Source organism: Lasiodiplodia theobromae, assembly GCF_012971845.1.
Source record: "Lasiodiplodia theobromae strain AM2As chromosome Unknown scaffold_24, whole genome shotgun sequence".
In the NCBI taxonomy this organism is placed as follows: domain Eukaryota; kingdom Fungi; phylum Ascomycota; class Dothideomycetes; order Botryosphaeriales; family Botryosphaeriaceae; genus Lasiodiplodia; species Lasiodiplodia theobromae.
In genome coordinates this window covers 35,275-62,166 of record NW_023336449.1, presented here as the reverse complement: position 1 = coordinate 62,166, position 26,892 = coordinate 35,275, and the positions used below count along the sequence as shown (strand labels likewise).

At 56.1% G+C, this 26,892-nt stretch overlaps 9 protein-coding genes across 9 annotated transcripts; 5 read left to right on the top strand and 4 right to left on the bottom strand.

Annotated features, from left to right (window-relative positions):
* Positions 1 to 744: 744 nt before the first annotated feature.
* Positions 745 to 4,959, top strand: LTHEOB_7763 (Multidrug resistance protein; the record flags this gene model as incomplete). The annotated part of the gene is made up of 4 exons (XM_035517165.1): positions 745 to 759; positions 856 to 1,519; positions 1,577 to 1,804; positions 1,862 to 4,959. The coding sequence occupies 4 exons, from the start codon at positions 745 to 747 to the stop codon at positions 4,957 to 4,959; spliced, it is 4,005 nt and encodes a 1,334-aa protein (XP_035370782.1).
* An 865-nt stretch (positions 4,960 to 5,824) lies between these two features.
* On the bottom strand, positions 5,825 to 7,058 carry LTHEOB_7762 (Nudix domain-containing protein; the record flags this gene model as incomplete). The annotated part of the gene is made up of 2 exons (XM_035517164.1): positions 5,825 to 6,477; positions 6,608 to 7,058. 2 exons carry the CDS (start codon positions 7,056 to 7,058, stop codon positions 5,825 to 5,827), a joined length of 1,104 nt encoding a protein of 367 aa, XP_035370781.1.
* Positions 7,059 to 7,866: 808 nt separating this feature from the next.
* LTHEOB_7761 (IQ motif EF-hand binding site) lies at positions 7,867 to 13,423 on the bottom strand (the record flags this gene model as incomplete). The annotated part of the gene is made up of 5 exons (XM_035517163.1): positions 7,867 to 8,798; positions 8,849 to 9,130; positions 9,179 to 9,236; positions 9,294 to 10,321; positions 10,378 to 13,423. The coding sequence occupies 5 exons, from the start codon at positions 13,421 to 13,423 to the stop codon at positions 7,867 to 7,869; spliced, it is 5,346 nt and encodes a 1,781-aa protein (XP_035370780.1).
* A 1,044-nt stretch (positions 13,424 to 14,467) lies between these two features.
* LTHEOB_7760 (Cystathionine beta-synthase core) lies at positions 14,468 to 16,334 on the top strand (the record flags this gene model as incomplete). The annotated part of the gene is made up of 3 exons (XM_035517162.1): positions 14,468 to 14,642; positions 14,701 to 15,009; positions 15,193 to 16,334. 3 exons carry the CDS (start codon positions 14,468 to 14,470, stop codon positions 16,332 to 16,334), a joined length of 1,626 nt encoding a protein of 541 aa, XP_035370779.1.
* A 288-nt stretch (positions 16,335 to 16,622) lies between these two features.
* Positions 16,623 to 17,683, bottom strand: LTHEOB_7759 (Isovaleryl-CoA dehydrogenase; the record flags this gene model as incomplete). Its single annotated transcript, XM_035517160.1, has 4 exons — positions 16,623 to 16,635; positions 16,693 to 16,707; positions 16,822 to 17,533; positions 17,590 to 17,683. 4 exons carry the CDS (start codon positions 17,681 to 17,683, stop codon positions 16,623 to 16,625), a joined length of 834 nt encoding a protein of 277 aa, XP_035370778.1.
* Positions 17,684 to 18,865: 1,182 nt separating this feature from the next.
* LTHEOB_7758 (Dermal papilla derived protein 13) lies at positions 18,866 to 19,997 on the top strand (the record flags this gene model as incomplete). The annotated part of the gene is made up of 3 exons (XM_035517159.1): positions 18,866 to 18,978; positions 19,031 to 19,128; positions 19,264 to 19,997. The coding sequence occupies 3 exons, from the start codon at positions 18,866 to 18,868 to the stop codon at positions 19,995 to 19,997; spliced, it is 945 nt and encodes a 314-aa protein (XP_035370777.1).
* A 341-nt stretch (positions 19,998 to 20,338) lies between these two features.
* LTHEOB_7757 (Cytochrome c oxidase polypeptide iv) lies at positions 20,339 to 21,217 on the top strand (the record flags this gene model as incomplete). The annotated part of the gene is made up of 6 exons (XM_035517158.1): positions 20,339 to 20,429; positions 20,491 to 20,538; positions 20,609 to 20,767; positions 20,833 to 20,933; positions 20,989 to 21,091; positions 21,147 to 21,217. The coding sequence occupies 6 exons, from the start codon at positions 20,339 to 20,341 to the stop codon at positions 21,215 to 21,217; spliced, it is 573 nt and encodes a 190-aa protein (XP_035370776.1).
* Positions 21,218 to 21,527: 310 nt separating this feature from the next.
* Positions 21,528 to 22,387, bottom strand: LTHEOB_7756 (Zinc finger ccch-type protein; the record flags this gene model as incomplete). The annotated part of the gene is made up of 3 exons (XM_035517157.1): positions 21,528 to 21,902; positions 22,017 to 22,139; positions 22,235 to 22,387. 3 exons carry the CDS (start codon positions 22,385 to 22,387, stop codon positions 21,528 to 21,530), a joined length of 651 nt encoding a protein of 216 aa, XP_035370775.1.
* A 653-nt stretch (positions 22,388 to 23,040) lies between these two features.
* LTHEOB_7755 (Transcription factor cys6 protein) lies at positions 23,041 to 25,997 on the top strand (the record flags this gene model as incomplete). Its single annotated transcript, XM_035517156.1, has 5 exons — positions 23,041 to 23,199; positions 23,252 to 24,007; positions 24,058 to 25,120; positions 25,171 to 25,360; positions 25,511 to 25,997. 5 exons carry the CDS (start codon positions 23,041 to 23,043, stop codon positions 25,995 to 25,997), a joined length of 2,655 nt encoding a protein of 884 aa, XP_035370774.1.
* Between the last annotated feature and the right edge of the window lie 895 nt (positions 25,998 to 26,892).

The window sequence follows — 26,892 nt, the reverse complement described above, 5'->3', positions numbered from 1 at the left end:
TGATACTCATGCATGTGACTTGACCCGCCACAAATGTCGCCCGACCCAAGAGTAAGTGAGGCGCTTCGCGCGGCGCAGTGTCAGGCGCAAAAAACGAAACAGAGAAAACAGAAGCGATTCTCAGAACCGGCTTTCTCGCAGGCTGATGACCTGAGCAATCCAGCTGAAACCTCTGTGGGCCTTTTATTAGTAACCCAGTTCAAGCGGCGGAATATTAGGAGCAGAAGAGGCGCTCATTGGCCCACACAGGCGACAGCCTCATTGGACGGTGTTGCGAAGGGCACCAGCCAGGCGGTCTCGGAGCTCGGTTGTTTTTGTCTTATCAGATTTAGTTTGTGCGCGATGGATGCCCGTCTGTGCTTTCGCTGCCCCCACGATCTGCATGGAACGCCCGCCTGCCCTCCTGCCCTTTTCAACACAGCAACAGCCAAGCCCACACCTCGTAAATGCCCACCCGATGCTCGGAGAAAGGGACCGTCTGAGCCACCAGCATTAGCGAATGAAGGAGCTATGGCGCCATGCAGCGGAAAGCTGCCTCATGAAAAAAATTCTGACGGTTGCATCGTTGCTGTCGTGCACAGTGTTGCTCTCGCCTTCCGCAAGATCTCGATCACCGTCGAAGATCGAATGACCGCCTGAGCCTGCGCCCTCTGTTGCTGCTGCAGGTGCTGCGGTGCATCCCAGACGAATTCGACCTCCCGTCCCCGGATTCGACCACACGGCAGACGCAGCTGACACTTGAGCATGGCTGCGAAGAAGGTACGCTTTGTTGCTCCTGTCCCCCCGCATTTCCCCTCATGTGGCGGCGGTATCGCGATAAGCCGCACTGGTAGCTGACTTGTTGTCCCGCTCCAGGTACCCGGCACTGGCCTGCTCGTGCGCCTGGCCGGCTCGCTCATCGATAAGGACTTCTTCCCTCTGCTGCTCGCCGCCGAGCCCGAGAAATTCGATGTCTTCCTGCTCGTGGCCGGCGTGGTTGGCGCCATGTGCGCCGGCCTACCCTTTCCCTTCTTAGGAATCCTGTTCGGCAAGCTGGTTGACGACCTCAATTCCTCCTCCTGCGATGACGCCCCCGATCCCGCCCGGCTGGAACACGCCGTGCGCCAGAAAGTCGTGCTGGTCGCCATCGTAGCCGGCTTCAACTTCGCTTTGATTTATACCTATATGGGATGTTGGACCCTGTTTGGAGAGCGCCTCGTCCGCCGCCTGCGCACCCGCTATCTGTCTGCTTTGTTGCGCCAGGAGGCTGCCTTCTTCGACGGCATGCCTGCCGGTGAGGTCGCCTCGCGCCTGGATACCGACCTGCAGACCATCCAGGCCGGCGTGTCCGAGAAGGTCGGCATCTACATTGCCAGCTTGTCCTATTTCTTGGCCGCTTATGGCGTAGCCTTTATCATGGATGCCCGCCTCGCCATCATTCTGTTTTCTTTGGTGCCGACATATTGGGCCATGACGAAATTAGGTGGCTACTTCACTGCCAAGTACTCCAAGCAAGTGCAAGAGGCCGTTGCTGAAGCCAGTTCGATTGCCTCCGAATGTCTTTCCAACATTCAAATCGTGCATGCTTTTCGCCTAGAGTCTCGTCTGGAGGGGATTTTTGCTGGCCATTTGCTGAAGGTGCAGCCCGCTGCTATTGGCCAATTCATTACCGCCGCCCTTCAGCTGGGCGGTTTGTACTTGATTGCATACACTGCCAATGCCGTGGCTATCTGGCAAGGTAGCCAGCAGATTGCAGATGCAATTGTTGACCAGACCGACTTCACCGTCGGCCGCGTGTATACGTGTATTCTGGTTCTGGTTGATGGTGAGCTCCGCGCCCGCCTTTCCCCTGCTCCACAATAAATACTGACGCACATATCAGCATCTTTTATCCTCACTCAGGTCGCTCCTTTCCTGCAGATTTTCTCTGGAGCAGCTGTGTCTTCGAAGAAGCTCTTCGAGACTGTCGACCGCGAGTCTAAGATTGACGGCACCTCCGACTTCCACGGCCAAATTCCGCCGACCTTTGAGGGTGGCTTCGAGCTTCAAGATGTCCGCTTCCGCTATCCCTCGCGCCCGGATGCACAGGTTCTCGATGGTGTTTCTCTTAGCATTGAGCCCAAGAAAATTACCGCTCTTGTGGGTTCCTCCGGCAGCGGCAAGTCTACGCTGGCTTCCCTTCTCCCGCGAATCTACGATCTCGAGGACGGTGAAGGCTCCATTCTCGTCGATGGCATGGATATCAAGGAGATCAACACACGGTTCCTGCGCAGTAACATCGCCATCGTCGAGCAGAACCCCTCTCTCTTCGACGTCTCCATTCTCGAGAACATTGCTTTTGGTCTGATTGGATCGCCGCGCCGTGACCACCTCTTTCTGCAGGACACCATCAGCGACGGCAGCCTGAGCGAGTGCGTTCAAAAGGTCCAGAAGGGATCCACCTTTGACATTGCAGCAGACGCCGCATGTAAGCAGGTCATCCGCTTGGTGCAGGAAGCTGCGAGTCGCGCCGGTGTCACCGAGTTCGCGAACAACATGGAACATGGCCTGGCGACGCAGGTTGGCCCTGGCGGTAGACAGCTTTCTGGTGGCCAGAAGCAGCGTGTAGCTATTGCCCGTGCCCTGATCCGCGACGCGCCCGTGCTTGTCCTTGACGAAGCAACATCTGCCTTGGATTCGTTCTCCGAGCAGACGATCCAGAAATCGCTGGAGGAAACCTGCCAGGGCAAGACCATCGTTATCATTGCACACCGTCTGGCAACTGTCAAGAATGCGGACAAAATCATCGTCATGGCTAAGGGCAAGGTTGAGGAAGAAGGTGGCTACAATGAGCTTCTGCAAAGAGACGGCATCTTTGCTTCACTCGTCAAGATTCAGGACATCCAGAAGGAAGAAGACAAGGCCTCCACCCAGCAGCTGATTGATGCCGGCGAGAGGGGAGAATCATCCGCGGCTGGCAGCAGCGGCTTTTCCGAAAAGAAAAATGCGGACATGGGCGATATCAGTCTGGACTCTGATGACGATGACGAAGACCTTCCGCTACTTGATTCCCAGGTCAACCCGGAGCTTTCTGTTGTGAAAGACAAGAAAGACGAGCAGCAGCGCTCATTCATCTCCACCTTGATTGCCATCATCGGTCTTGCCCGTAGATGGCGCCTGTACATCATTGTCGGCGTCATCGCAGCTGTTATCGTTGGCGGCTCTCATTCGGCTGAAGCTCTAATTTTCGGTAACATGATTTCGCATATTAACCCGTGCGAAGAGGAGTCTCTTGTCCGTTGGGGTGGTATTTTCTTCTCCCGTCTCTTCTTCCTCCTCGCTCTCCTTGAGTTTAGCGCTTCAGTAACGCGCGGCTCTGCCTTCGGTTTCGTTTCCGAGAAATTGCTGGTCAAGACACGGATCCTGACTCTACGTTCGCTTCTCCACCAAGATGTGGCATGGCACGAATCCGAGGGCCGCACCCCTGACACTCTGCTCTCGTATATCACGACCGATACTAACAGCTTAAGTGGTATGACCGGCTCTGTGCTGGGTATCTCTTTTTCTATTATTGTCAGCTTAGTCCTGGGTGTTACCATCTCCCATATCGTCGCCTGGAAGATCGCTATTGTCCTTCTAGCCACGGTCCCAATCCTGCTACTCTCAGGCTACCTGCGTCTCCGCATGTACGCGCGCTTCCATGAAAAGCATGCTAAGGCATTTAGCACGTCTGTTGGTGTGGCTAAGGAGGCAGTAGACTGTATTCAGACGGTCGCTGCGTACTCGCTTGAAAACCTAGAGCTTTCCGTGTATCAGCGCGCTCTGAAGGAGCCATACGATGCGACGATCCAAGGTATTACTATCGGAAATTTCTGGTTGGCCCTGTCGTACAGCATCAGCAACCTCATCTACGCGCTAGCATACTGGTGGGGCGCAAAGAAGACGGCCGATGGCACCTACACGCAAACGCAGTTCTTCATCGTCTTGCCGGCCCTCCTGTTCTCGGCTCAGAGCTGTGGTCAGTTCTTCTCGCTCGCGCCTGATATCTCCCGCGCTGGTGTCGGTGCCCGACGCATCCTCGACCTTATTGATCGTGCGCCGCTCGACCCGTCCGCGGGCAAGTACCAGGACGCGCAAGGAGGCGACGTCTTCACGTCGTTCGAGGACGAGGAGTATGACCCCGAAGTCGACGGTGATGAGACGACCGGGCTTGCGATGAAGCAGTTCGGCAAGTCTCGACGTAGCCAAAACCAGCAGGGCATGTCGGTATCGTTCGAGGACGTGCGATTCGCATACCCGTCGCGGCCCAACATCGAGGCCCTCAAGGGGCTGACGCTGGACATCAAGGCAAACCAGTTCGCAGCTCTGACAGGCCACTCGGGCTCGGGCAAGTCGACGACACTGGCGCTGCTCGAGCGCTTCTACCGGCCATCCTCGGGCACGGTTAAGCTCGACGGCCGGGCCCTCACCTCGACCGACCTCTCCTTCCGCGACGACGTCGCCCTCGTGCCGCAGGACTCGTGCCTCTTCGACGGCACCATCCGCTTCAACATCGCCCTCGGAGCTCCCCCCGGCGTGCGCGTCTCCGACGCCGACATCGAGACGGCCTGCCGCGCCGCCAACATCCACGACACCATCATCTCCCTGCCCGAAGGCTACGACACGCGCTGCGGCTCCAAGGGCTCGCAATTCTCCGGCGGTCAGCGCCAGCGTCTATCCATCGCACGCGCGCTGCTGCGTAAGCCCCGTCTGCTCCTGCTCGACGAGCCCACGTCGGCCCTCGACGCCGAGAGCGAGCGCATCTGGCAGACGACCCTCGACGGCCTCATGACGGGCGACGTCACCGTCATCGTCATCGCTCATCGTCTTGCCACCATCAGGAAGGCGGATGTGATTTTCTTGATCGAGGGCGGAACCTGCGTTGACAGGGGCACGCATGAGGACCTGTTTGCGCGCAGCGAGAGTTATAAGAACAGCGTGATGCACCAGACGCTGAGGTAGAGGTGAAGGTTAAAGGGAATGCAAATGACGGCAAGAGATGGGGAGGAATAAATCAAGCGAAATGAGGAATGGACTTCGTTGATGGTAACGAGGTTTAGGAAAAGGAATGTTTTATGATTGGGTCTCTCCTCTTTTTTTTTTCTCCTGGCCTTGATAGACGGTTGAGGCTGAATGGCTCTATTTACGATTTGAACAGCAATGAATCTCTCTTTTTAATTGACCTTTTTGCTTGGTGTCTACAATTCTGATCCCCTCGAAACATCAACTTCGATTCATCTCTTTTACTGCCAAATCACAGGACTGTTAGAGCTACTAATACTTTCCGTGTTACTAGTAGTCCGCGTTGCTGTTGGCTTGCCTTGTCATTAGTAGTAACCCTAGTAGTAACCCGTGTTACTGATGGGTGCCTGCGTGGGTGGATGCCTGCGTTAGTGGTGGTAGGTGCCTATGTTGTTAGTGAATGAATTGTTGGTAATCGCACGGTTAGTAATTACACAATTAGTGATTTATGTTAATAATATTCTGAGTAGTAATTCTCTTAGACCTCTCTAAAAAGTTTTCAAGTTCACGTGTGAAAAATATGAATGAGTGATATTTCGAGGGGGGGTCAGAATAACAGGATGGGGGGCCAGAAAAGTAGGCGCCTTTTGCTTTCAACGTCTAGGCGGGAGCGCTTAATACTGCGTCGGGCTGGTCTCAAGCGGGCTATTCTCCAATTTAGTGAATAGAAATATGTACACTCACCAAAGAGAGTCCAAATCCTACTCATTATTCTCAGTTTCGAGCCCCCAAGATCATTCCTTACTCTTCACTTCGGCACAACACCATAGCATGACCTCTCTCCCACCACCCCCCCCTTTCTCCTTTACAGCTTCCCCACCACCCCCTCCTTCTTCCCCCTCTCCTCAGCCAAAACCTCGCTCTTCAACCCCACTTCGACCCGCCTCGGCCCTTCCTTCGTGAAATCGACCAAGACGACGTAATCGCTGACGCCCGCGCGGCCCTTGCCCGCCAGCTCGGGCCCGGGCTTGTCGAGCGCCAGGACGACCCTGCCGTCGCTCTTGCGCCGGCCGCCGCCCACGACGGCCGGCGAGATGCACTTGTCGCCCCAGCCGCCCTCCCTGATGAACGAGAGGAGGGCGGCGCGCTGGTTGCGCAGGACGTCGAGAGGGGGGGCTGAGGGGGATGATGATGATGACGATGGTTTGACGTGCTGCGCGACGAGGTGGAGCAGGAAGAACTGCGGCGGGAAGAGGATGATGTCGCCGGCGCGGGCGGCGTCGAGCCAGGCGTGCGCGGGGAGGAAGCGCGCGGCCGTGTGCTCGACGCCGCCGTCGGGCGTGGGGATGACGGCGTCGTGGTCCAGGGGGAGAGAAGAAGAGGCATCGTCCGCCGTCGCTGCTGCCGTGGTGGTTCCCTGCTGGGAGGGGAGTGGCATGAGGTACAGGTACATCTGCGTCGTGAAGCGCTTCGGGGCGTTCGTGGGCGTGATCCACCGGGTGAATGGAATGAGGTTGTCTGTGTGTTCGCGAGAACAAAAAGTGAAGAGAAAAGGTTATCACTTCCGTCTCCTCTCGAACGCTGACCTCTCTCAAGCATCATGGAGAAGTGTATAAGCGTGCCATGTTCAGGGGTTGGCCGAACTCACCAATATCAGCCTTGACATCCCACTCCTTCAGCACATCTCCGAACCTCCTCTTCCCCGCGTGCACATCCCTCCTCGCCCTCTCCCTCTCCTCCTCATCCACCTTCGCTAACCGATCTTCCCCCTCCCTCTTCGCCAACAGGATACCACTCTCTTCAAAGCACTCCCTCACGCCTGCCCACCTGTACGCGGGGCCGTCCGCATGCCTCCCACCGCTCGCATCCTCGGCATCCGGGATCTCCCCGTCGTGGAAGCTCTCACAGTTTCCACCCGGGAAGACGTGTGCCGACGGGAACGATGATGACGTCTGCACGCGGTGCAGCAGCAGCACCTCGTTTGTCGGGGAGAGCAGCAGGATGGAGGACGAAGGGCGAGGCGGAGAGGGGGCAGCCTTCTTCTTTGGCGATGCTGTCGCAGAGGAAGAAGAAGAAGAAGCACTCCTAGATTGGAGCATGATCGGGAGATTGAGGCGTTGGGATGCGCTAGGATATAATGATGCTTGTCGGGGTGCGCGATGGAGACGTGTCGTGAAGGTAGAGAATGCCGCTGGCAGTCTCGCGTGAGACCGATACACGACTGAAGGCTGTAAAGTATAGAAGCTGGTCAGCTTCAACCCACAGCGGGAAGAATAGCGCATAGCGGCCGAGGTGGTGGGAAAACGCGTGGCGGACCGGTGATCTCCATTGCGAGGTGTCTGCGGGGAGCAGCTAGGCTGAGCCGAGGTTGCCCTGGCCTTTGAGAACAAGAGCTCGCTTATCGGCATCTACGTCATACAAAGATCGGGTGGCTGCCTGTGGTGGATATATTTATTTTACCCATTAAAAAAGTACTTCAACTTTTGGCCACGCTCTAGGATGGGCCATGAAGTTATATCTGATAAGTCATGCACATGCGCGCGTACATACATTTCTATACCCTTACTCCACAACCCTACCACCCGAAAAAAAAAAGAAAACAACAAAAAATGAGTTCAAACACCATTGCGCTCTCCAGAGCTCATCTCATGCAGAATAACCAAACGTCAAGCAAATAAAAGGCCTCCAGAACCAGTATGGAGAAAAAGAAGTGGAGGGAAAACATGGGGTATGTGTGCGGGTAATAGTGCTTGTTGGGGTATTCATCCACCATCATGGAACTCAGGAATGAGAAAAAAAATTCGTATCCCCAAGAAAACGACGCCAGTTTCCTCAAATTGTCGTCAAACGTGGAACCAGTCGTAAGAAAGCAAAGGCGTGACGAGATCATTCTCCAGTCATGACCATTCAAGATCCGCCATCTCTGTAAAACTTCTTGAACACCAGGTGCAAGAGGAGATTAACATTAAGCTTCAGCGAGCCTTGAGCTGCTCCGTCCTCTCCCCCAAACAGGTGGATGAACTGTTTGTTCTCGAACTGCGCCTGCAGGAGATCGTCGAGTGGAATCACCGCGCTGGCTCCTGGAATCATCATGCTTCCGACCGAGCCTTCGACAAGGAAGATACCGACCTGGTCGCTGGAGATGGTGACGTTGGTCTTCTCCCAGCCACGGTCTCTGTCCGTGTAGCCTCGCCATTCGACCAACACACCCTTCTCGCCAAGAGCCCGAGCTGAATACTTGAACGAGCCGAACTTGGGAACTTGGCCTCGCCTCTGCAGCTCACGCTCGTGGTTGTACTGCTTCGTGAAGGGAAGGAGGAAGCGCTTCTTTCCCTTCTTACTCTGCAGTGTAATCATGGCTTGCTCAATGTAGTTGTTGTACGACTTGAGCTGGCTGTCCAACCACTCCGACTTGGAATCCAGAGCAGTGAGGGTTGCCCTAATGTTCTCCATTTCGCGGCTGCGCTGGATGCGCCGGCGATGCTTGGTGCGGATATCGATGGCAATGTCGTTGAGCAGATCCTGGTACTTGTTGTCACGGGTGATGCGACCCGTTTGCTCCAGAGTCAAGACGTTCTCAAGTGCAGTACGCTTGAGTTCCGTGTAGCTGAGAGAAGCAATGTCGATCAGAGGTGAGGCGGTATCGGTATAGGCCGAGCGCTGCCTGTCATTGTCGGGAAGGATTTCCTCCTGGATAAGGGCCGCCCAGCGATCCTCGTCGTCGTCCGTCACCGGCTTGACCATGATGCTCAAGAGGTCGGGACCCGTCTGAATGCGGATGATATACAGGACACAGCGCTTCGTCTCCATGAACAAGGCCTTGATGGGTGCTTCGGCATCTACGAAGTGTCAGAATTCCACAAATCCTATATATTTAGATGTTACTCACCTTCAACTTCATGGAACTTGGGGTTCAGAGTAAGACTGATCTCAGTCGCATTCACGCCGGACAATTCGTGTTCGTTGCCCTTCGCACTGCCCAGCTCGCGGAGCAACTCCCGCAGAGGAATGTCTTCCTGCGCAATGCAAACAGAGGGGAGGTCCGAGGCGACGAGCTGATGGATGGCGAAGATGTCCGAAAGTTTGATATACAGAGTAGGCTTCTGAGTGCTGTAGAGATCATTGAACTCGTCGATATCAAACTGAGTTTCAGCTGGACGAATGGTGATGACTGAAGAGAATCAGTATATGTTAGAACCGCAACCAATGGAGAACTTACGGGTTGTCCATATTTCTTCAAGCCGGCCGATTGCTTCGGTGATGTAGCTGTTCAACGGCTGCAGGTAGATATTGTCGCCGCCAAAATGCCTTCCTGCTGCAACTTGACCGACTACCTTTGCCACCTCGCCGAGGTTTCTCTTCTGAAGAGGAGAGAGACCACGGTCAATGACTCCCCACGTCTCAGGCTGCACGAGAGCTGGCTGCAGGTAAGTCTTCCAGAGCCAGTGTCCAATGATTTGGAGGACGTGCTGTGGCTCTTCATGAGGGAACTTCCCGCACAGGGCTTCATATTGCTGCTGAGCAACAAAGCGCATGCCGTAGGGCATCTTGTGGAGAAGCTCCTCCATGCAAGAGAAAAACTGGTCAGCAATGTCACGCAGGTCCTGCAAATGGCGGATGAAGGTTTCGCGAGTTTCTGGGTCTCGGATCGCTTCTTCGCGGGGTACATCCGGCATTCTGCGGCTGCGTCGGCCCGTTCTGAGTTCTTCGTTGTTGATGGCCGAACGGTAAATTTGCAGAGGATCGCTCTCCAGATCGAGTGCTTCGTTCTCCATGATGTTCTCCTTGATCAACGGTTGGAGCAGCTCTCGCAAGTACTTCCTGTCTCGTGGAGTCCGGACGTAGTTGCCAAGGACCTTGGTCCAGAAGAAGTTTCCACGAAGGTAGTCTTGAATGGAACCACACATGTCAACCTCTTCTCTGATCGACCGAGAAATAAGCTTAAGGAGATAGTATTCCTCTCTCCTCTTCTGAGCGAACCCGAACAGGCCCATGATGAGGAGCTCAACACGTTTACTCTCCTTTTCAGCCATGCCTTGGTCGCGGAGCTTCTTGAACAGGCGTGCAAGATACTGGGGCTGGGTCTGAAGGATGAAGAAGAATTCCTGGTAATGCTCCAATTTCTTCCTCGAGTTCTTGTTCAGTGCTCTGAGATCAAAAGGATCCTTGGAAGCCAGCTCTTTGTTGGTCAGAAGGTTTCCGACATGGCCACCGAAATGCCTCTGGTGCTTTACGACTTCGTCAAGAGTGATCTTATTCCGGACGAGGAGGGCAATCTTGATGTCAAGTTGATCGATATATTGCTCAGCCATCTCATTCTGGCGGATGTGCTGAACAACCGTCTTCCGCAGGCGCTCGAACTCTGCAGCCCAGTTAGCAATTCAACATCAAGTAGGATGCGATAAATTTTGGACTCACCAATCTCTTCGTCGAAGTCAATATCGCTGTCATTGAGCAAGTGAACGAAGTTCTTGACAGTGCTAACCGGCGGGTTCTTTCCAGCAGTGAGACTCTTATACGCTTCACCCTGCTGGCGACCGCGGACGAAGCTCTGAATCTTGATGACCTTTTCCATGTTCTCTCTGTAGAACTTCTGCTTCTCAACAAATCGAGTCCTAATCATTTTTCCACGCGCGAGAGACTGGAGCTCGCAAATTGCTTCCTCTTCAGGCTCCAAGTTCATAAGAAGGTTGCCGATCTTCGCCCGGGCAAGCATCGCCCGCGCGAGGGCCTGAAGCTCCACTACTTGGTCTTCGTTCTCGGCAAGAGCGCAAAGGATGTCGTACGTCTCGCCTCGCATGGCGAAGCCACGTATCGCGGACTGGAATTCGATGATGTTCGGGGTCGCGGCCTCAAGGGCCTTTAGGTCAGCCTGATACTTCTGTCGGAGGAGCTGGCCCCTGATTGCCGACTGCAAATCTATGACCGTCTCCTCTTGCTCGGCCAACGCGCTCAATGTCTCGGCAACTTCAGCTCTGGTCTGGGCACCGCGGGCAGCAGATTGAAGTTCAACGATACCGTCAGTACATGAAGCGAGTCTTTCGCGCAGCTGGTTGATTGAGCTGCGGAGCGCGTTGCCACGAGCAGCAGCTTGCAACTCTGCCCAGTGAACTTCGTTACTTGACAAGTCGTCCACCAGTTGCGAAGTCTGAGCCCTTGCAGCGGCTCCGCGAATAGCTCCCTGCAGCATTGTGAAGACAGCCTCCTGCTGGCGGAGGTGGTTCTGTTCCGCGCGCTGAGCTTTGCGGATCAACATGCCGCGGGTCAGCGCTTGGAGAAGTTCGATTTGGTTGCCAGCCTCTTGCGTAGCTGCCCACTGATCGTCCACTTGCTTGCGCAGAAGCGCGCCACGAATGGCAGACTGCAAGGCCTGGATTCCAATCTCGGCATCTTGTGCGGCAGCAAGCTGATCCTCCACCTTCTTGCGCAGCAGTGCACCACGAATAGCAGATTGCAGAGCTTGAATCCCGAGCTCGGCATCCTGCAAATCGGCAAGCTGGTCCTCGATATTCTTGCGCAACAGAGCACCTCTGATGGCGGCTTGCAGCTCAGTTACACCGGCTGCTGCTTCCTGGGTTGCCTCATACTGGTCGCCAACATCCCTTCGCTTCAATGCTCCCCGGATGGCGGCTTGGAACAATCTGATTCCAGGTTCATGGTGTTGGACGCGGGTCTTAGTATGCTGGACCTCGGCTCTGGCCTTTCGTGCACGCACGAGGCTCTGAATGGTGACCACCTCTTTCTCGTTGTTGCGCCAGTATTCTTCCTTGCTTCGGTGCTTCGACCGTACAATGAAGCCCCTGCTAGCACTCTGCAGATTTACCGCAAACCTCCGCATGTCCATCTTGTACTCAGCAATCTGCCTCGAGAAATCTCCTCGAATCCTGGATTGAAGGTCGACAAGCCAGTCTTCGCTATCCCACAGACCTTGCATGATACCTCCAAGACGCATGCGTTCCATGGCACCTCGGATTTGAGCCTGAAGATCGACGATAATGCTCTCATGTTCCGCAAGTTCTCTCTCAATACGTTCCTCTTCAGTCTCAACCGGCTCAGGCTCAGGCTCAGGTTCGCCAAAGTTAGCACTCATACCCGAGAAGTTCGGCATGCTGACACCGGATTTGTCCAGTCCCTTCTGCATCTCCTCCAATTCATGGTCCTCGAATTGAAGTTGGCCGACGAGGTTTCCGATTCGGAAGTCGACTACGCCTTTTCGGAAAAGGAGCCAAGACAGCGCGTGGATGCAATAGATGACCTTGGGGATATTCTTCTTTTCGTACAAGTCTACGAGCTCGAATCTGAAAAGCTCGGGTAGCTCCTGGTCGTGTAAGAACCGGAAGAAAAGCGCAATGTTATCCGAGTGGCGGAACTGTAATTTCGGATGCCGGAAAATTCGAATAGGCTTCTCGGGATTCAAAGCCTGAACGATTTCTGCCAGCGTGACACCGTCCCGCAGTGCCTCTTCGAGCTGTACGATTGGGGGGATAGGCTTATCGATGATGTCTTCAATCCACTCCTTGGCCTCACCGATATGACACAAGTACTCATATGCTTGCAAGAACTGTCTCTGCTGATCCATCCATGTCCTGGTGGCCCAGCCAGATTGGACTTTCTTGCCGCGCGTAGACATGCCTCGCTGCAGCTTACGCCGCCCATGCATACCAACAACCTCTTCATCGGGCGACTTGATGCTGAACTCTTCATCGCCACTGGCTCCGAATTTCGAGAGTGTTCGCAGCTGCGCCGTGGTTGACCTTTCCAGCCCCTTGAGGTCGGGGTGTTCCAGCTGCGGGGCGAAATGAACAGATTTCGGACGCTCTCGTGCAGGTGCTCTCACTGTATCTGACCTGGACAGTGCCATCGAATACTGTTTGGTCGGAGACGTTGACCCGTCCATTGCAGAGGTGGGAGACGCAGAACTATGGAGTTGAGGTGTACTGAATGGATCCAGGCTTTGCGATCTGTTATGTAGACGAGGCGGCGTGGTGTCTTGTGCAGGAGGAGAGTGTGGGGTCATGGGGGGGTTCGGCGACCGCGTGTGCATGCGCGGAGGCGCTGTGTCTGTGATTGGAGGAGAAGAGCTGGTCGGCGCATAGCTCTTGGAGCGGGAATGGGTCGGGGTATGAGCCTTCTCTGGTGAGGAAGGAGGGCTGGCAGGCGCATGTGGTAGCGGCCGGAGCTTCGAACGCATGGAAAGGTAGGTGCCAGCGGCATTCTGGCCCAGCGAATCTTGGTTGGTCACAAGGGTAGTATTTTCGCTAAGACCCCGCCTATGGCTCTTGAGGACGCTGCGGAAATCGGTCACACCATTAGAGCTAGAAGAAACAGTACTCGTTCGGCTTGGCGCATCGTTGGATGAGTAGCCTGAGGATCCGTTGGAGGCGGTTGACGCCTGGCGCAGCGGGCTGGGAGAGGAAGCCTGATGCGTCAGGGTGGAGCGCGGGCGGGTCGGAGAGTAGGACATGGCGATCGTATTAGTCGTAAGTCGTGAACATCACAAGCGTTCGTCGCACAACTGCCGGCCTCGAAAGCGGTGTTGACGTAGGAGAATCAAGTCGAGATGGCGGCCCGATGTGCGGTGGGCTGAGGCGCGGAAGCCCGGTCTCCGAGATGCTCGTCGCGGGGTGTCGCGAGAAGCAGGCGGGCTTCGAGATGGTAGCTGGCGCCTTCCAGGCAGAGGGTATCGTGAGGATGGTGGATATGAGAGCAGCGTGCGCAAAACGAGAAGTAGCGACAGAGAGAGCGGATGTTTGGCGGCTGCAAGGCGGCGTGTTTACTGTGGTCCGTGCGCGATCAAGTGGGCAACCAACAGGACGAGCCGCCCTGGCTAGCGGCTCTTGTGCGACATGCCCATCCCCGCGACACTCCGCAGCCTGAGACACCATCGGCGCGGCCTGCAGCCGTCATTGAGGGCGCCGCATGGCTGCAGATGTACCGTCGTCGAGGCATCTGGCATCGCACGCACAGGACGCCGACTGCTGCTCGCACCGGGGGATCGACGGGCTTGTCGCGATGAGCGGTGTGTGAGCAGACGTGGTAGGTAGCTATGACGGCAACTTGCCAGACGCGTGCGCGCGTCGGCCGCCCTCTAGCGCGCCTGGTCGCCACAGTCGACCGTGCTCACCAACACGAGCTACCGCGTCGAAGCCTCATCTGGGCGCCTCGGCAGGCCAGCTGCCAGCAGAGCCAGAGACATCATCTCGGGGAAAATCTAGAGCTGCGGCGCCGCGTGAGAAGGGCCGCGGCCGAGCATCGGTGGTGCAGCCACACGCCACAGCAGCTCTCTTATCGATTAGCGTGCGGGACGGTAGCGCCGAGCCTCCGGGCTCTCGCCGCCCTCAAATTTCTCGCGCTGCGCTGCTCCTCCAAAAGTTTTCTTCTTGGGAAAACTCCCCGGCGGCAGCCTGACCACGAGTATTGATTAGCCTCTTGCCCGAGCTGTCGTCCGTCTCTTCTTCTCTTGATACCCGCATTCTCCTTACATCAATATCCGCAACTCTCTTTCAAAATGCCCGCCGTCAACGGTACCGCGCCTGCTGAGGTGCTCGACTACAAGACCGCTCTCGAGGTCCTGAAGAACGACTACACCGAGTACGATGGCATCGATGTCCACACTCTTGTCGACTCCAAGCGGAATGGTGGTCTCACCTACAATGACTTCCTGGTCCTGCCCGGCTACATCGGTATGCTTTCCTGCCGCGCAACATCAGCTGTGCTCGCGCCTGACCATTCGATTCCAAGGCTTCCCCGCTTCCGAGGTCACCCTTGACTCGCCCATCACCAAGCGCATTACCCTGAAGACGCCCTTCCTTTCGTCTCCCATGGACACTGTCACCGAGCACAACATGGCCATTCACATGGCTCTGCTTGGTGGTCTCGGTGTCATCCACCACAACTGCTCCATGGAAGACCAGGCCGAGATGGTCCGCAAGGTCAAGCGCTACGAGAACGGCTTTATCCTTGACCCCGTCGTCATCTCCCCCAAGACCACCGTCGGCGAGGCCAAGGCCCTCCGCGACAAGAACGGCTTCGGTGGTTTCCCCGTCACCGGTACGTTTTCTCATATTCGCACCAAACGCACAAAATCTCGTGATGTTCAAACCATATTATATAACTTTCGTTCAACCGCAGCACGATTCCGTCGTGTGGGGAGAAACATGTTTTCTGATTCAGCCCATGTTTTGCTTTATCTGCATCTGTCATGGAATTAGCACATGCTGACTTGATGTGCAGAGACCGGTACTCTCCGCTCTAAGCTCATTGGAATCATCACCCCTCGTGACATCCAGTTCGAGAAGAACCTCGATCTCCCCGTCACCGAGGTCATGTCCACTGATCTCGTTACCGCCGAGACCGGCATCTCCCTCGAGGGTGCCAACGAGCTCCTCCGTACCTCCAGGAAGGGCAAGCTCCCCATCGTTGACGGCGAGGGCAACCTGGTCGCTCTTCTCTCTCGCTCCGACTTGATGAAGAACTTGAACTTCCCTCTGGCTTCCAAGCTTCCCGACTCGAAGCAGCTCATCTCTGCTGCCGCCATCGGCACCCGCCCCGAGGATAAGATTCGTCTCCAGAAGCTTGTTGACGCTGGCCTGGACATTGTCATCCTCGACAGCTCCCAGGGTAACTCGATGTACCAGATCGAGATGATCAAGTACATCAAGGAGAAGTACCCCGGCCTGGACGTCATCGGCGGTAACGTCGTTACCCGCGACCAGGCTGCTGCTCTCATTGCTGCGGGTGTCGACGGTCTCCGTATCGGCATGGGTAGCGGAAGTGCTTGCATTACCCAGGAGGTCATGGCTGTTGGTCGCCCCCAGGCCACCTCCGTCTACAACGTCACTCGTTTTGCCGCTCGTTTCGGCGTTCCTTGCATTGCCGACGGCGGTATCCAGAACGTCGGCCACATTGTCAAGGGTCTTGCCATGGGTGCTACCACCGTCATGATGGGTGGTCTGCTTGCCGGTACCACTGAGTCTCCTGGCCAGTACTTCGTCAGCCGTGAGGGTCAGCTTGTGAAGGCCTACCGTGGCATGGGTTCTATCGATGCCATGGAAGACAAGAAGGCCGGCGCCGGTGGCGCTGATGCCAAGGCCAGCAACGCCGGTACCGCCCGTTACTTCTCTGAGGGTGACAGGGTCCTGGTTGCTCAGGGTGTCTCTGGCTCCGTCCTCGACCGTGGTTCCATCACCAAGTTCCTGCCCTACCTCCAGGCTGGTGTCCAGCACTCGCTTCAAGACATGGGTATCACCAGCCTGACTGAGCTGCGCGAGAACGTCCAGGCGGGTAAGGTTCGCTTCGAGCTCCGCACTGCCAGTGCCCAGGCCGAGGGTAACGTCCACGGCCTGCACAGCTTCGACAAGAAGCTCTACTCCTAAATGCACTGAGTAGTCATAAAAAGTGAAAAGTCTTTTTCGGAGTTCTGGGGGAATCTTGGATGGGAATCTTGACTGCGTACCGCGGCGTTCAATGTGTCATAATGCACGATGAGCAACAAACCAGAGAGGCACACTCGCTTCAGATACTTTGTGCCATAAGAAAATGAAAAGAGTTGGCTATCAATCTTATTCGACCGAGCTGTGTGATTCATACGGTGACGACCATTGACATAAACCAGTGAGAGTATGTTGTACATGCATTGATGTTGCATATGCAAGTTTGTCGCCTCAGTATTTCGCCCTAGAGATATCCAATCACCGTCAACATAAAACATTGGTAACAAGACTGTATACTTACCCTGCTGTAAGACACCTGCAACTCTTTCAATATGACTTCGGCAACCCCAATACTTTTTCCGCCACATAATTCAAGCACATTTCCCTGCTCACTGGCGCTATCCTAGGCACAAAAACTTCTCTCAAATACCTCTCGACATGGAATTCACGGGCGTATCCCATCCCGCCATGGGCCATCACCGCCCTCTCACACGCCCTGAATGCCGCCTCGCCAGCCAAGTACTTCACCGCGTTCGCATACTCGCCCGTGGCGCACCCCTCGTCGTACATCTGCGCCGCCCGGTTCACCATCAACCGCGCAGCCTCGAGCTCACACCAGCTGGCCGCGAGTGGGTGCTGAACGCCCTGGTTGGCCCCTATCGGGGTGCCGAAGACGACGCGCTCGCGCGCGTACCGCGCCGCACGCCGCAGGGCGGCGAAGCCTAGGCCGACAGCCTCGCCGGCGAGCAGGATGCGCTCAGCGTTCATGCCGTGCAGGATGGCCGCGAAGCCAGCGCCCTCGGAGCCGATGAGGTCGCTGGCTGGCACGCGCCAGTCGGAGAAATGCAGTGTGTTGGTGTCGACGGCGGCGCGGCCCATTTTGGCGATCTCGGCGACGGACACGGCGGTGCGGTCGAGGGGCGTGTAGAAGAGGGAGAGGCCCTGGGAGGGCTTGGTGGTGACGATGTTTAAGGGGGTTGTGCGGACGAGTATGAGGATCTTGTTGGCATGTTGTGCGGTCGAAGTCCAAGTCTTGCTGCCGTTGAGAAGGTAGGTGGATGGGTCAGTTGGGGAGCGTGTCGCCGTGCTTTGGAGCTTGAGCGTGTCGAGGCCGGTGTTGGGCTCGGTGACGGCGAAGCATGCTGCTGGCATATCGTACCGAAACGAAGTCGATCATGGTCTTTTGGGAGAGACTTACCAGTGTCTTTACCTTCTATCAGCGGCGGGAGGAATCGTCGCTTCTGCTCTTCTGTCCCGTACTTGACGACGGGTGCTAGGCCAAAGATATTCATATGGATGCTGGATGTGGCGGAGAAACCTCCTCCCGATTCGGAGATGGTCTGCATCATGGCCACAGCCTCTGCAAGTCCGAGGGCAGAACCACCGTACTCTGCCGGCATGCATATGCCCAGCCAGCCGTCTCTGGCGATAGTCGACGTGAATTCTCTGGGCCAGCGCTTGTTGACGTCGCAGTCGAGCCAGTATTCGTCTGGAAACTTAACGCAGATCTTGGAAATGGCTTCACGAACGGAGCGTTGGGACTCGGTCAGGTCCGGTAAGTCAGGTAGATACTCCGCGGCTCTTGCGTTCAAACACCTCTTAGTCTGAAAGGAGTATGCGGATCGTTTGGGGAGTTCCCGGGGCCTTATTCCCGTAGATCCCATGCGAATCGGTAGCTACCATATTGTAAGCTGCATAGAAAATACACAAATGGCTTACTCAAGACGGCACCTTGAGACAAATAGACATAGTCATGTCTGAATGCACGCTAATCGGTGAAAAGAGTTCCTCGCCGTTCCGACAGTGGCTTTGGAAGACTAGTCTTCTTTACCAAATGGTCTGGGTTGAATGTATGATGATGACCAGCAACCTCGGGAAGACTTCACGGTGCCGCGTACAAGGCCCCGACTGCGTCCCGCGAACCCCGCAATTGACTTCGGATAACCAAACAGGGGTTAGTTACGTCTACTTATTCGACCTGTCGAAGCATATAAGCACCTTCATTTACGGCAGCGTGTATCTCTTGGCTTTCTTCTATTATTTTTTTCATAACACAGAAATCGCTATGCTGAAGAATGCGGCCGTTCGGAGGCTTCAACTCCTCACACGACACTTTCGCCCCGCGCAACCCCCTACCAATGCTCATACAAGATCTTTGGCATCAACAGTAGAGCGTAACGCAAAGACAGGCGCCCTTGCTGGTCTCAAAATCCTTGACCTCTCCAGAATACTTGCTGTGAGATCTTCCTATCCCGGATATTCAAACTGATATACTAATACTTTAAGGCACCTTTTTGCACGCAAATATTGGCAGACTATGGCGCAGACGTCATAAAAGTTGAACAAAGAGGAAGCGGAGTCAGTCATCTGTGCGAGAGAGGTCGATACTGGCTGCTGATAATTTCATGTCATAGGACGATACCAGACAATGGACAGTGGGTGGTGAGGCGGGGAAATGGAAGACTGAAGGGCCGATGTCTTTCTATTTCAATGCTATCAATCGAAACAAGCGGTCCATCACGCTGGATCTGAAGAAGCCGGAAGGCCGACAAGTGCTCCTCGAGCTAGCGAAGACTTCGGACGTTTTGTAAGTGAGCTTCTGATGTGTAAGATGAGTTGCGACTAACAGTAGATTCTAGAATCGAGAATTTTGTTCCAGGCAAAGCGGATGAGCTGGGCATTGGTTACGATGTCGTTTCGGATATTAACCAAGCTATAATATATGCCTCCATCTCTGGTGAGACTTTAGTGTCACGATCGAAGCAAGTATGTTGACAAATAAAACCAGGCTACGGCCCGTCGGGGCCATACGAAAGACGCGCGGGATACGATGCAATAGCAGCTGCAGAGGCTGGGCTGATGCACATAACAGGCGAGCCTGGTCAACTCCCAGTCCGACCAGGGCTGGGGATGGTTGACATGTGTACCGGTCTGTACCTTCACGGGGCAATTCTCGCTGCGTTGCAAGCTCGTTCCCAGACCGGCAAGGGCCAGAAGCTCGATGCATCCCTGTTCGAGACCCAGATATCGCTGCTCATCAACATTGGCGCCAATTGGCTGAACATGGGGCTTGAGGGCAAGCGTTTTGGCAACGCGCACCCAAGCATTGCTCCATACAATACTTTCAAGACGAAGGATGGTTACCTGGCAGTGGGAGCGAACAATGATCGCCAATTCAAAGTTCTTGCTGAAAGATTGGGGAAACCAGAGCTGTTGGAGGACCCAAGATTCAAAACCAACACCACACGGGTGGAACACCGTGAGGCCATCGACACCATCGTGCAGGATGTGCTCACAGAGAAGACGATCGACGAATGGATGAAAATCCTGGAAGGGAGTGGTTTGGCGCATGGCCCTGTAAACACCATCGAGCGAGCCTTTGCACATCCGCAGATTCAGGCCCGGAACATGGTGGAATCGATACCGTGTGAGGAAGCAGCCAATGGGGAGGTGAAGGTAATTGGCGTGCCAGTAAAGTTTGGCGAAACTCCTGGCAAGATTCGGACAAGGGCGCCATTCCTAGGTGAGCACACAGATGAAATTCTGAGAGAAATCGGATACTCGGATGGCGAGATTGCTGGGTTGAGGGAGAAGGCAGTTGTATAGAGCGGGGTTGAGGGGCTGTTGAGGATAGCGCATTTGCTAGTAAATCGACGTTTTTCATTTCATTGTTGAGCCGACATCGAGATGGCATAGTGAGCAGACGGCAATTGCGAAGTAAAGTAGCGCAACCGGAGAATGCGACGCAGCTGGTGGTGCTTGGAAATCGTCGTGATGTGTATGGGCTGGCGGCCTGTGCCGTGCAGCTCGGCGCTGAGGAAGTCCATGTTGCGCCGTAAATTTGCCGACGGATCGATCATTCGACATTCTCTCGCGACGACATCAAGCTTCCGCACACCCACACGCCTACCCCATCCTCTCCACTCCGCGCCAATTGCTGCGTCACCATGTTCCTCCAGCGCTCCGCCTTCGCCGTCGCCAGGCGCGCCGTCATCCGCCCCGCCGTCGCCCGCACCTTCACCTCTTCGATCGTCCGCCGTAAGCTCCTTGCTAGCAACCTTGCTCCACCGCCGCAATTGCTGATACGAACCTTTCCCAGGCGATGCCAGCACTCCCCAGGATGGCAAGCAGATGAAGAAGTTCGAGGGTTGGTCGCTCCGCGCGCGATGAGACGCGTCAATGCGCCCAAGCTAATTGGCCCTCGCCGCCGCACACAGAGATCCAGACGGAGGCCGACCTTCTTCCCCCGGGTGCCGCCCCCGGTACCGTCCCTACCGACCTCGAGCAGGCCACCGGTCTCGAGCGTCTGGAGATTCTCGGCAAGGTCCAGGGCGTTGACATCTTCGACATGAAGCCTCTGGACTCCTCCCGCAAGGGTATGCGCCATGTCTCCAATGCATCAAATAATGGGCCGAGCCCGGGCTGACAATGCCGGGTCAAGGTACTCTCGACAACCCGATCCTCGTCAGGTCCTTCGGCGAGGAACAGTACGCTGGTTGCACTGGCGTCCCTGCCGACTCCCACGTCGTCAAGTGGCTTACCGTACGCCCGGCCAAGAAGATCGTCAGGAAGATCCAATCAACTAATTGGTTATCAGATGTCCCGTGACCGCCCGATCGAGCGCTGCCCCGAGTGCGGCAACGTCCTGAAGATGGAATACGTTGGCCCCACCGATGACGGTCACCACCACGACCACCACCGTACGCATCCCAAGACGTTGACGATTCACAGCCTAATGCTAATGCAAATGCGCAGACGACGATGGCCACCACTACGAGGGCGAGCCCAAGACCATGGCCGACTTCGTCCGCCCCGAGTACCGGTAAATCGGTATATAGCGAGCAGATACCTACTCAATTGTACATTCCACGGATGGTGGTGTTGGGGCGGTTGTGAAGAGCAGCTTTATACTGCCAGGAACAGGGGACAGGGGTGTAGACTGTAGTATTTAAGCAATTCTTCCAGCAAAGAAGACGCGCCCACTTTTCTTGGACCTTTTGCTCTCTGTATCGTTTCATTATTCGTTACCTCATTCTCATGCGTGCACACGCCCGCGGGCAAATCCGCCGCATTCTGATTGGTCAGTTCTCTCACGGTGAGCTCGCGGCCTGAAACCTATATTCCGTATCCTCTAACTTAAGATCCCTTTAGCGCCATGATTCCCAGGATGCAAGCCTCCATTTCCTTCCTGTCATCGGCCGGGGGGCTTTGGTCAGCAGTAGAGCCATTCAGGTAAGCAACGCCGTTAGACTGCTTTTTGTTCTTGGGCGGGTTCTTGCCCTTTTGGCTGGGCAGAGCTGCGTCGAGCTTGTAAGTCTTACGTATCCGAGCCAGGTCGCTGAACTCGGACAAGCTCTCGTCGGTGAACGGAACGGCAGTGCCCTCGACGGAAGCGGAAAGGTGCGCTTGAACCTGATCCGCAGAAAGAGGGACGCCATCCGTGGGGACTTTGACAGCTAGCAGGGTCGTCGTCGTATCCTGGACGCCGAAGCGTCGGAAAGAGTCCGCGATCTGAGGCAATAGGGTATATCGTTAATTTGGGACTGGTTACGCGAACAAGGATCAATAGCACATGGGGGCGGTGCGTGCCACGCTGGATCGGCGGCGGAGCTCGCGCTCACGTACGTTGTTGTTTGGGCTCAGCGAGAAGACGATCTCGGAGTGCACGTTGCGGCTCTTGAGGCGCGCATTGAGCTGGTCGTTGAGGGCGCGGAAGACGGCGGCCAGGACATGGGTGGTGGACAGCAGCTGCGAGCACAGGGCGTCAGCGGCACGTGACGGGCACAGGCACGACGGAGGGAATTGTGGGAAAAATGCGCCGGTAGGCTGGGGTGACGGCATACCGCAGTGGCGTCGAGGAAGGCGTACTCAAAGGCTTGGTTGCCCTCGAGCAGCTGGCGGCGCAGGAAGGCGGCATTCCTGACATCCTTGAACAGGGCGACGTGCACCGGCGCGTGCGACAGGTGCGGCAGCGCGAGGGTCTGGACGGCGGCCATTTTGGGGTGGTCGGAGGGTCGGAGGCGGGCAGCGGGCAAGGGAGAGGAGCGCGTGCGGGGCGGATCGCTGCACAGCGCGCTGCGAGGAGATAAGGGCGGCGGGCGTTTCGCTCCTGCGGTGGGCGGGCTAATGGCGGGCTAGCACCAGGGCGCTGTCAAACGCAGTGTGGATGGCGCGGGGCGACGTCTGTGGTTAGTTAGCAGCAGCAAACAGGGCCAGGCGCGATGGCGGCGATCGCTCCCACGGCCAAGGGCGTCGGGCGGGATGGCGCATGTCGAGACGAAAAGACGCAGCCCTCGCGCGCCTCGCGCTCGCCAGGCACTCGATTCTCCCGTCCTCTTTCCGCGAGCACAGTCGCGGCGCTGCATGCCGCTGATCCCGCACGTGATCGGTCCTGGCTCCTCGCTCGGTGTCTACTACTCCTTAACGGACAAGGCTCTATTTTCGTCGCCCTCTTCCCTCCCCCAAAACGCGCCAGGCGGACCGCACGCGGGCGCAATTCCTCCTGTTGCGCCAGCCGCCGTCCAGGAGACCGCCTGCCGCTGTTTAAGAGCGCAAACTCCCCCAGCCCGGCCGGGCGGCATCTTCCACTCGGATACGGCATCTTCCATCCTCCACCACTGCGCTGGAACTGCCTGACGCCCGCGCGCATATGATGCCTGCGAAGCGCCCGCCGCCCTCGGGGGCCACGCCGGGCGGCACTCCAAAGCATCCCAAGACTGAGCACCAGAGCTCCGACGACTTCAGCAACAGCGTCAAGAAGAAACTGTCCGCCTCGACGCGCACCGGCCAGGCATGCGACCGCTGCAAGGTGGGTGCAACACCCGATCGCGTCGCACAACGTGAGCTCACAACATCTCCAGGTTCGCAAGATCCGCTGTGACGGCCGCCCCGGCGGCTGCTCGCCCTGCGTGCAGAACAACACCGAGTGCAAGACCACCGACCGCATCACCGGCCGCGCCACCACCCGTGGCCACACCGAGGCCCTCGAGTACGAGAACAATCAGCTCAAGGGCGCCGTATACGCCCTGCAGCAGCAGCTGAAGGAGCTTGGAGTCGAGCCGCGAGTCCCCTCGGGCTCGCAGCCTCCCGCGACCGGCTTCACTCCCAGTCCTCTCCCTACACAGAGCTCGTCGTGGCAGAATGGCCTCTCCGACAGCCAGACATGGGGCTCCACGCCCCCAGCGCCCTCGGCCGCCTCCTTATCCGTTTCCAATTACCCACACATGACCGACACAAACGGCGCAGCGCGCGACGGCGAGACAGCCCACTTCCGTGGCCCCAACCTGCCCACCTTCCGAGCAGGTCTCCACGGTGACAACTACCTGGGCGTGTCGTCCGCGAACTCGGTCCTCAGCCCAATCAAGGGAACGTCGTTATCTTTCTTCGGCATGGAAATTGACTTGAATGACTTCGTCCCGGACGATGTCGAGGACCTCAGCAATCCTGTCTCGTACCAGCACTTCCTTGCCGTCGCGCTGAACGCGCCTGGTTGCCCGCGGCCGAAAAAGGAGGAGCTTCCGGCAAGCTACAGCGAGTGCGCCACGTACGCCACGTGGTATTTCCGTGGCTTGCACCCCTACGCCCCGGTCTTGTACAAGCCGCATTTCATGGATCTGGTAAGGAGATTGCTGCTCGGCCTCTTACTTTTTTGCTTACTTGGTGTCAGTTATCACGCGTTTACAGCGATCCCAGCTATCAAATGACGCCCGCCGAAGAAGTCCAGGTTCAGATGGTCCTGGCTTTCATCAAGTACCAGTTTTCTGCTCGCAATGGCAATGCCGAGTCGTTGAAGCAGGCACACGCTCACTACCGCTACGCGTTAAGCTTTTTCTATACCCTGGTTAACAGCCACACCATTGCCGATGTTCAGGCTTTGGTGATGATTTGTCTTCATCTTCGTAACTTCCCTAAGCCCAGCGCCACTTGGCTTATGTCCTCTATGACCTTCATGATTTCCGTTGAATTGGGCCTGCACAGGTCCGCAAAAGCTTGGACAGACCTGGGACCGAAGAGGGATCCCGTTGAAATTGAGACGAGGAAGCGCGTCTTCTGGGTGCTCCACGGGTTGTACGTTGCGCTCTGCGGAAGGCTGGGCCGGCCTATGCCTCTGCGTATGGAGGATATTGACGTCGAGTTTCCGGAACCCATTCACGACTACCTCCCTTCGGAAACCAACCTGAGCGAGTTCCGCAAGTGCTCGTTCCACGTCGGCCTTCAGGTCATCCGAATCACGACGATCCACTCTGAGATGTATAGTACGATTCACGCAGTGAGACAAAATCCTGAGTACTACATCACGCATCTCCGAAGACTGGAAGACGAGCACCGCAAATGGAGAGAGCAGATACCCATGGAGCTGAGGGAAGGGTCACGGGCGGATTCGGAGGATTACATCTTCTCACTTTACGTCCAGTTCTGGGATCATGAGCTCAACCTGATGCTTCATCACCCGGCCATGTGTCGTTCGAGGGATCCCGAGCTCATCAACTCCAACATGACCATTTGCCTCCAAGCTACGACGAAAATGGTTCGCTGTCTTGATGAGCTGAGGAAATACAAGTGTCTGGATGCCCCGTGGGTGAACTGCACGGCCTATCTAGCGGCCATGTTGACTACCCTCTTTGTGTACTCGCACCGCAAGGACGAAATCACTTCTTCAGAGATGGCCAAGCTCAAGGGCGAGATGGACATGTGGTGCATGATCATGGACGAGTGCGGCACGATTCTTGGTAAGAGGCAAAATTCCGGTTGTGGTCCCGTGAAGCTAACACGCGTGCAGGGTCTGGAAAGCGGCTCGAGAAAGCCTGCCGATCGATCATCGATCATACGCTCTCGAACATCAACCATCATCTTGCCAAGAAGACGGCGTCTGCAGCTTCAGCAGTTGCAGCCAACGTGCTGAAGACGGAGCCAGATGTCTCGCCACGCCAGGAACCCACTGCCACGACACCGTATCCTAATCCCAACACGTACGCAACTGCATATAGTCATACAGTCAACGGACACGCCAATGTTCATAAGCCTTCAACTGGCGGATACCTACCTACGGAAGATCACTCGGTGGCTCAGCCGTCGAACCATTATTCCACGGTGCAAGCGCAATATTCCTATCCGGACAGGACCCAGACGGGGATGTCAACGTACCAGAATGGCACATCTGGCTACGATCAAACCCAGTACAGCGTTCCGGGATCCGACATGAACGCGGTGCATGCAGCAGCGGCGGCTTCAGCAGCAACGCAGGACTCCAGCGCAGCTTTCACGTATCCACCAGGAAGCCACGGGTCGTTTGGGCAAGCGCAGAACCAGAGTGACGCATGGCGGCAGTGGATGATGAGCAACGTTGGACCGCAAGATTACCACCATGCCTCGACGCTAATGGCATTGGGTCACACGACTGGGCGTGACAGTGCCGTGTCAACCGGGCCGGAGGACAATCAAGGGATTCCCGCAGATATGCACGCCATCGCGGTCAATGGGCTCCACTCGCCTCACCCTGCGGTGAGCGCGGCAGCAGTGGCACAAGCAGCGCATTCACAGGCACAGCTGTGGCCGCTGATGCTCTTCGACATTGGTCAGCAGGGCGGACCAAACGTGACGCAATGAAAGAGGGATGTTTCTTAATAATGTGGTTTCTAGAGGGGAGGATGTCTGACGGGACTCCCTCAGTGATTCCGGTATACGGCGCAAAAGTTCAGGTCAGCGAAGTTCCCACGGGCTATAGCCGAGCCCTTTCTTTACTATTTCCAAGCTCTTTTGTACTTTTGTATACTCTTCTACTGATTCCCTGTCGCGGTGATATCCGACAGTTTTTTTGATTACCCCTTTGTGTCTGTAGTAGACCTGGCGGCCGTTTTGTTCTCGTTTTCTTTTCTCTTCTTTCCTTGCCCGCTGGGCGACTTGTAGCTCGATACCGCTGTACTCTCATGGCATGCAAGGCCGCGGATTTCCTATAGATGGGTTTACTTTGGTGGAACCGCCTTTTTTGAGAATTCTGTGTTTTGTTTTTTTTTTCTCTTGATCCCTCGCCCATGGGCCGAGGATAGCGCATCTAGCCGTTGGCAGAGGTGAATGGGAAAAGCTATTCAAATTTGGGTTACGAGACCCAAGACCAAGCTAAAGTGCGGCCTAGAACATGAATGATCTCCTGCACTAAATGGATCACCTGGTCTTCCCGACGACCGACAGCCAATGGGTCAATGGTTGACTGCGAGCGAGGGCGCGTCAGCGCTAGAAAGTTTAACACACCATTACAGGTTGCGGGGAGGGTGGGCATGCATTTAGGCTAACAGTATTCGTCTCATCAATCACACCACCGGCTCGGAAACCCGCATACCAGGTAGCCGGCTCTGTATGCAGGGCGGCTATGTGTCTGGAGGTCATCGTCACGAGTACATCGCAGTTCCCCCCGACGAGCACGAGAGAGGCAGGACAAGGCGTCGTTTGATTATGGCCTGGGCGTTGTGGTGGCGTTCATCCTCCCAGTGGCACTTCGCGTGGC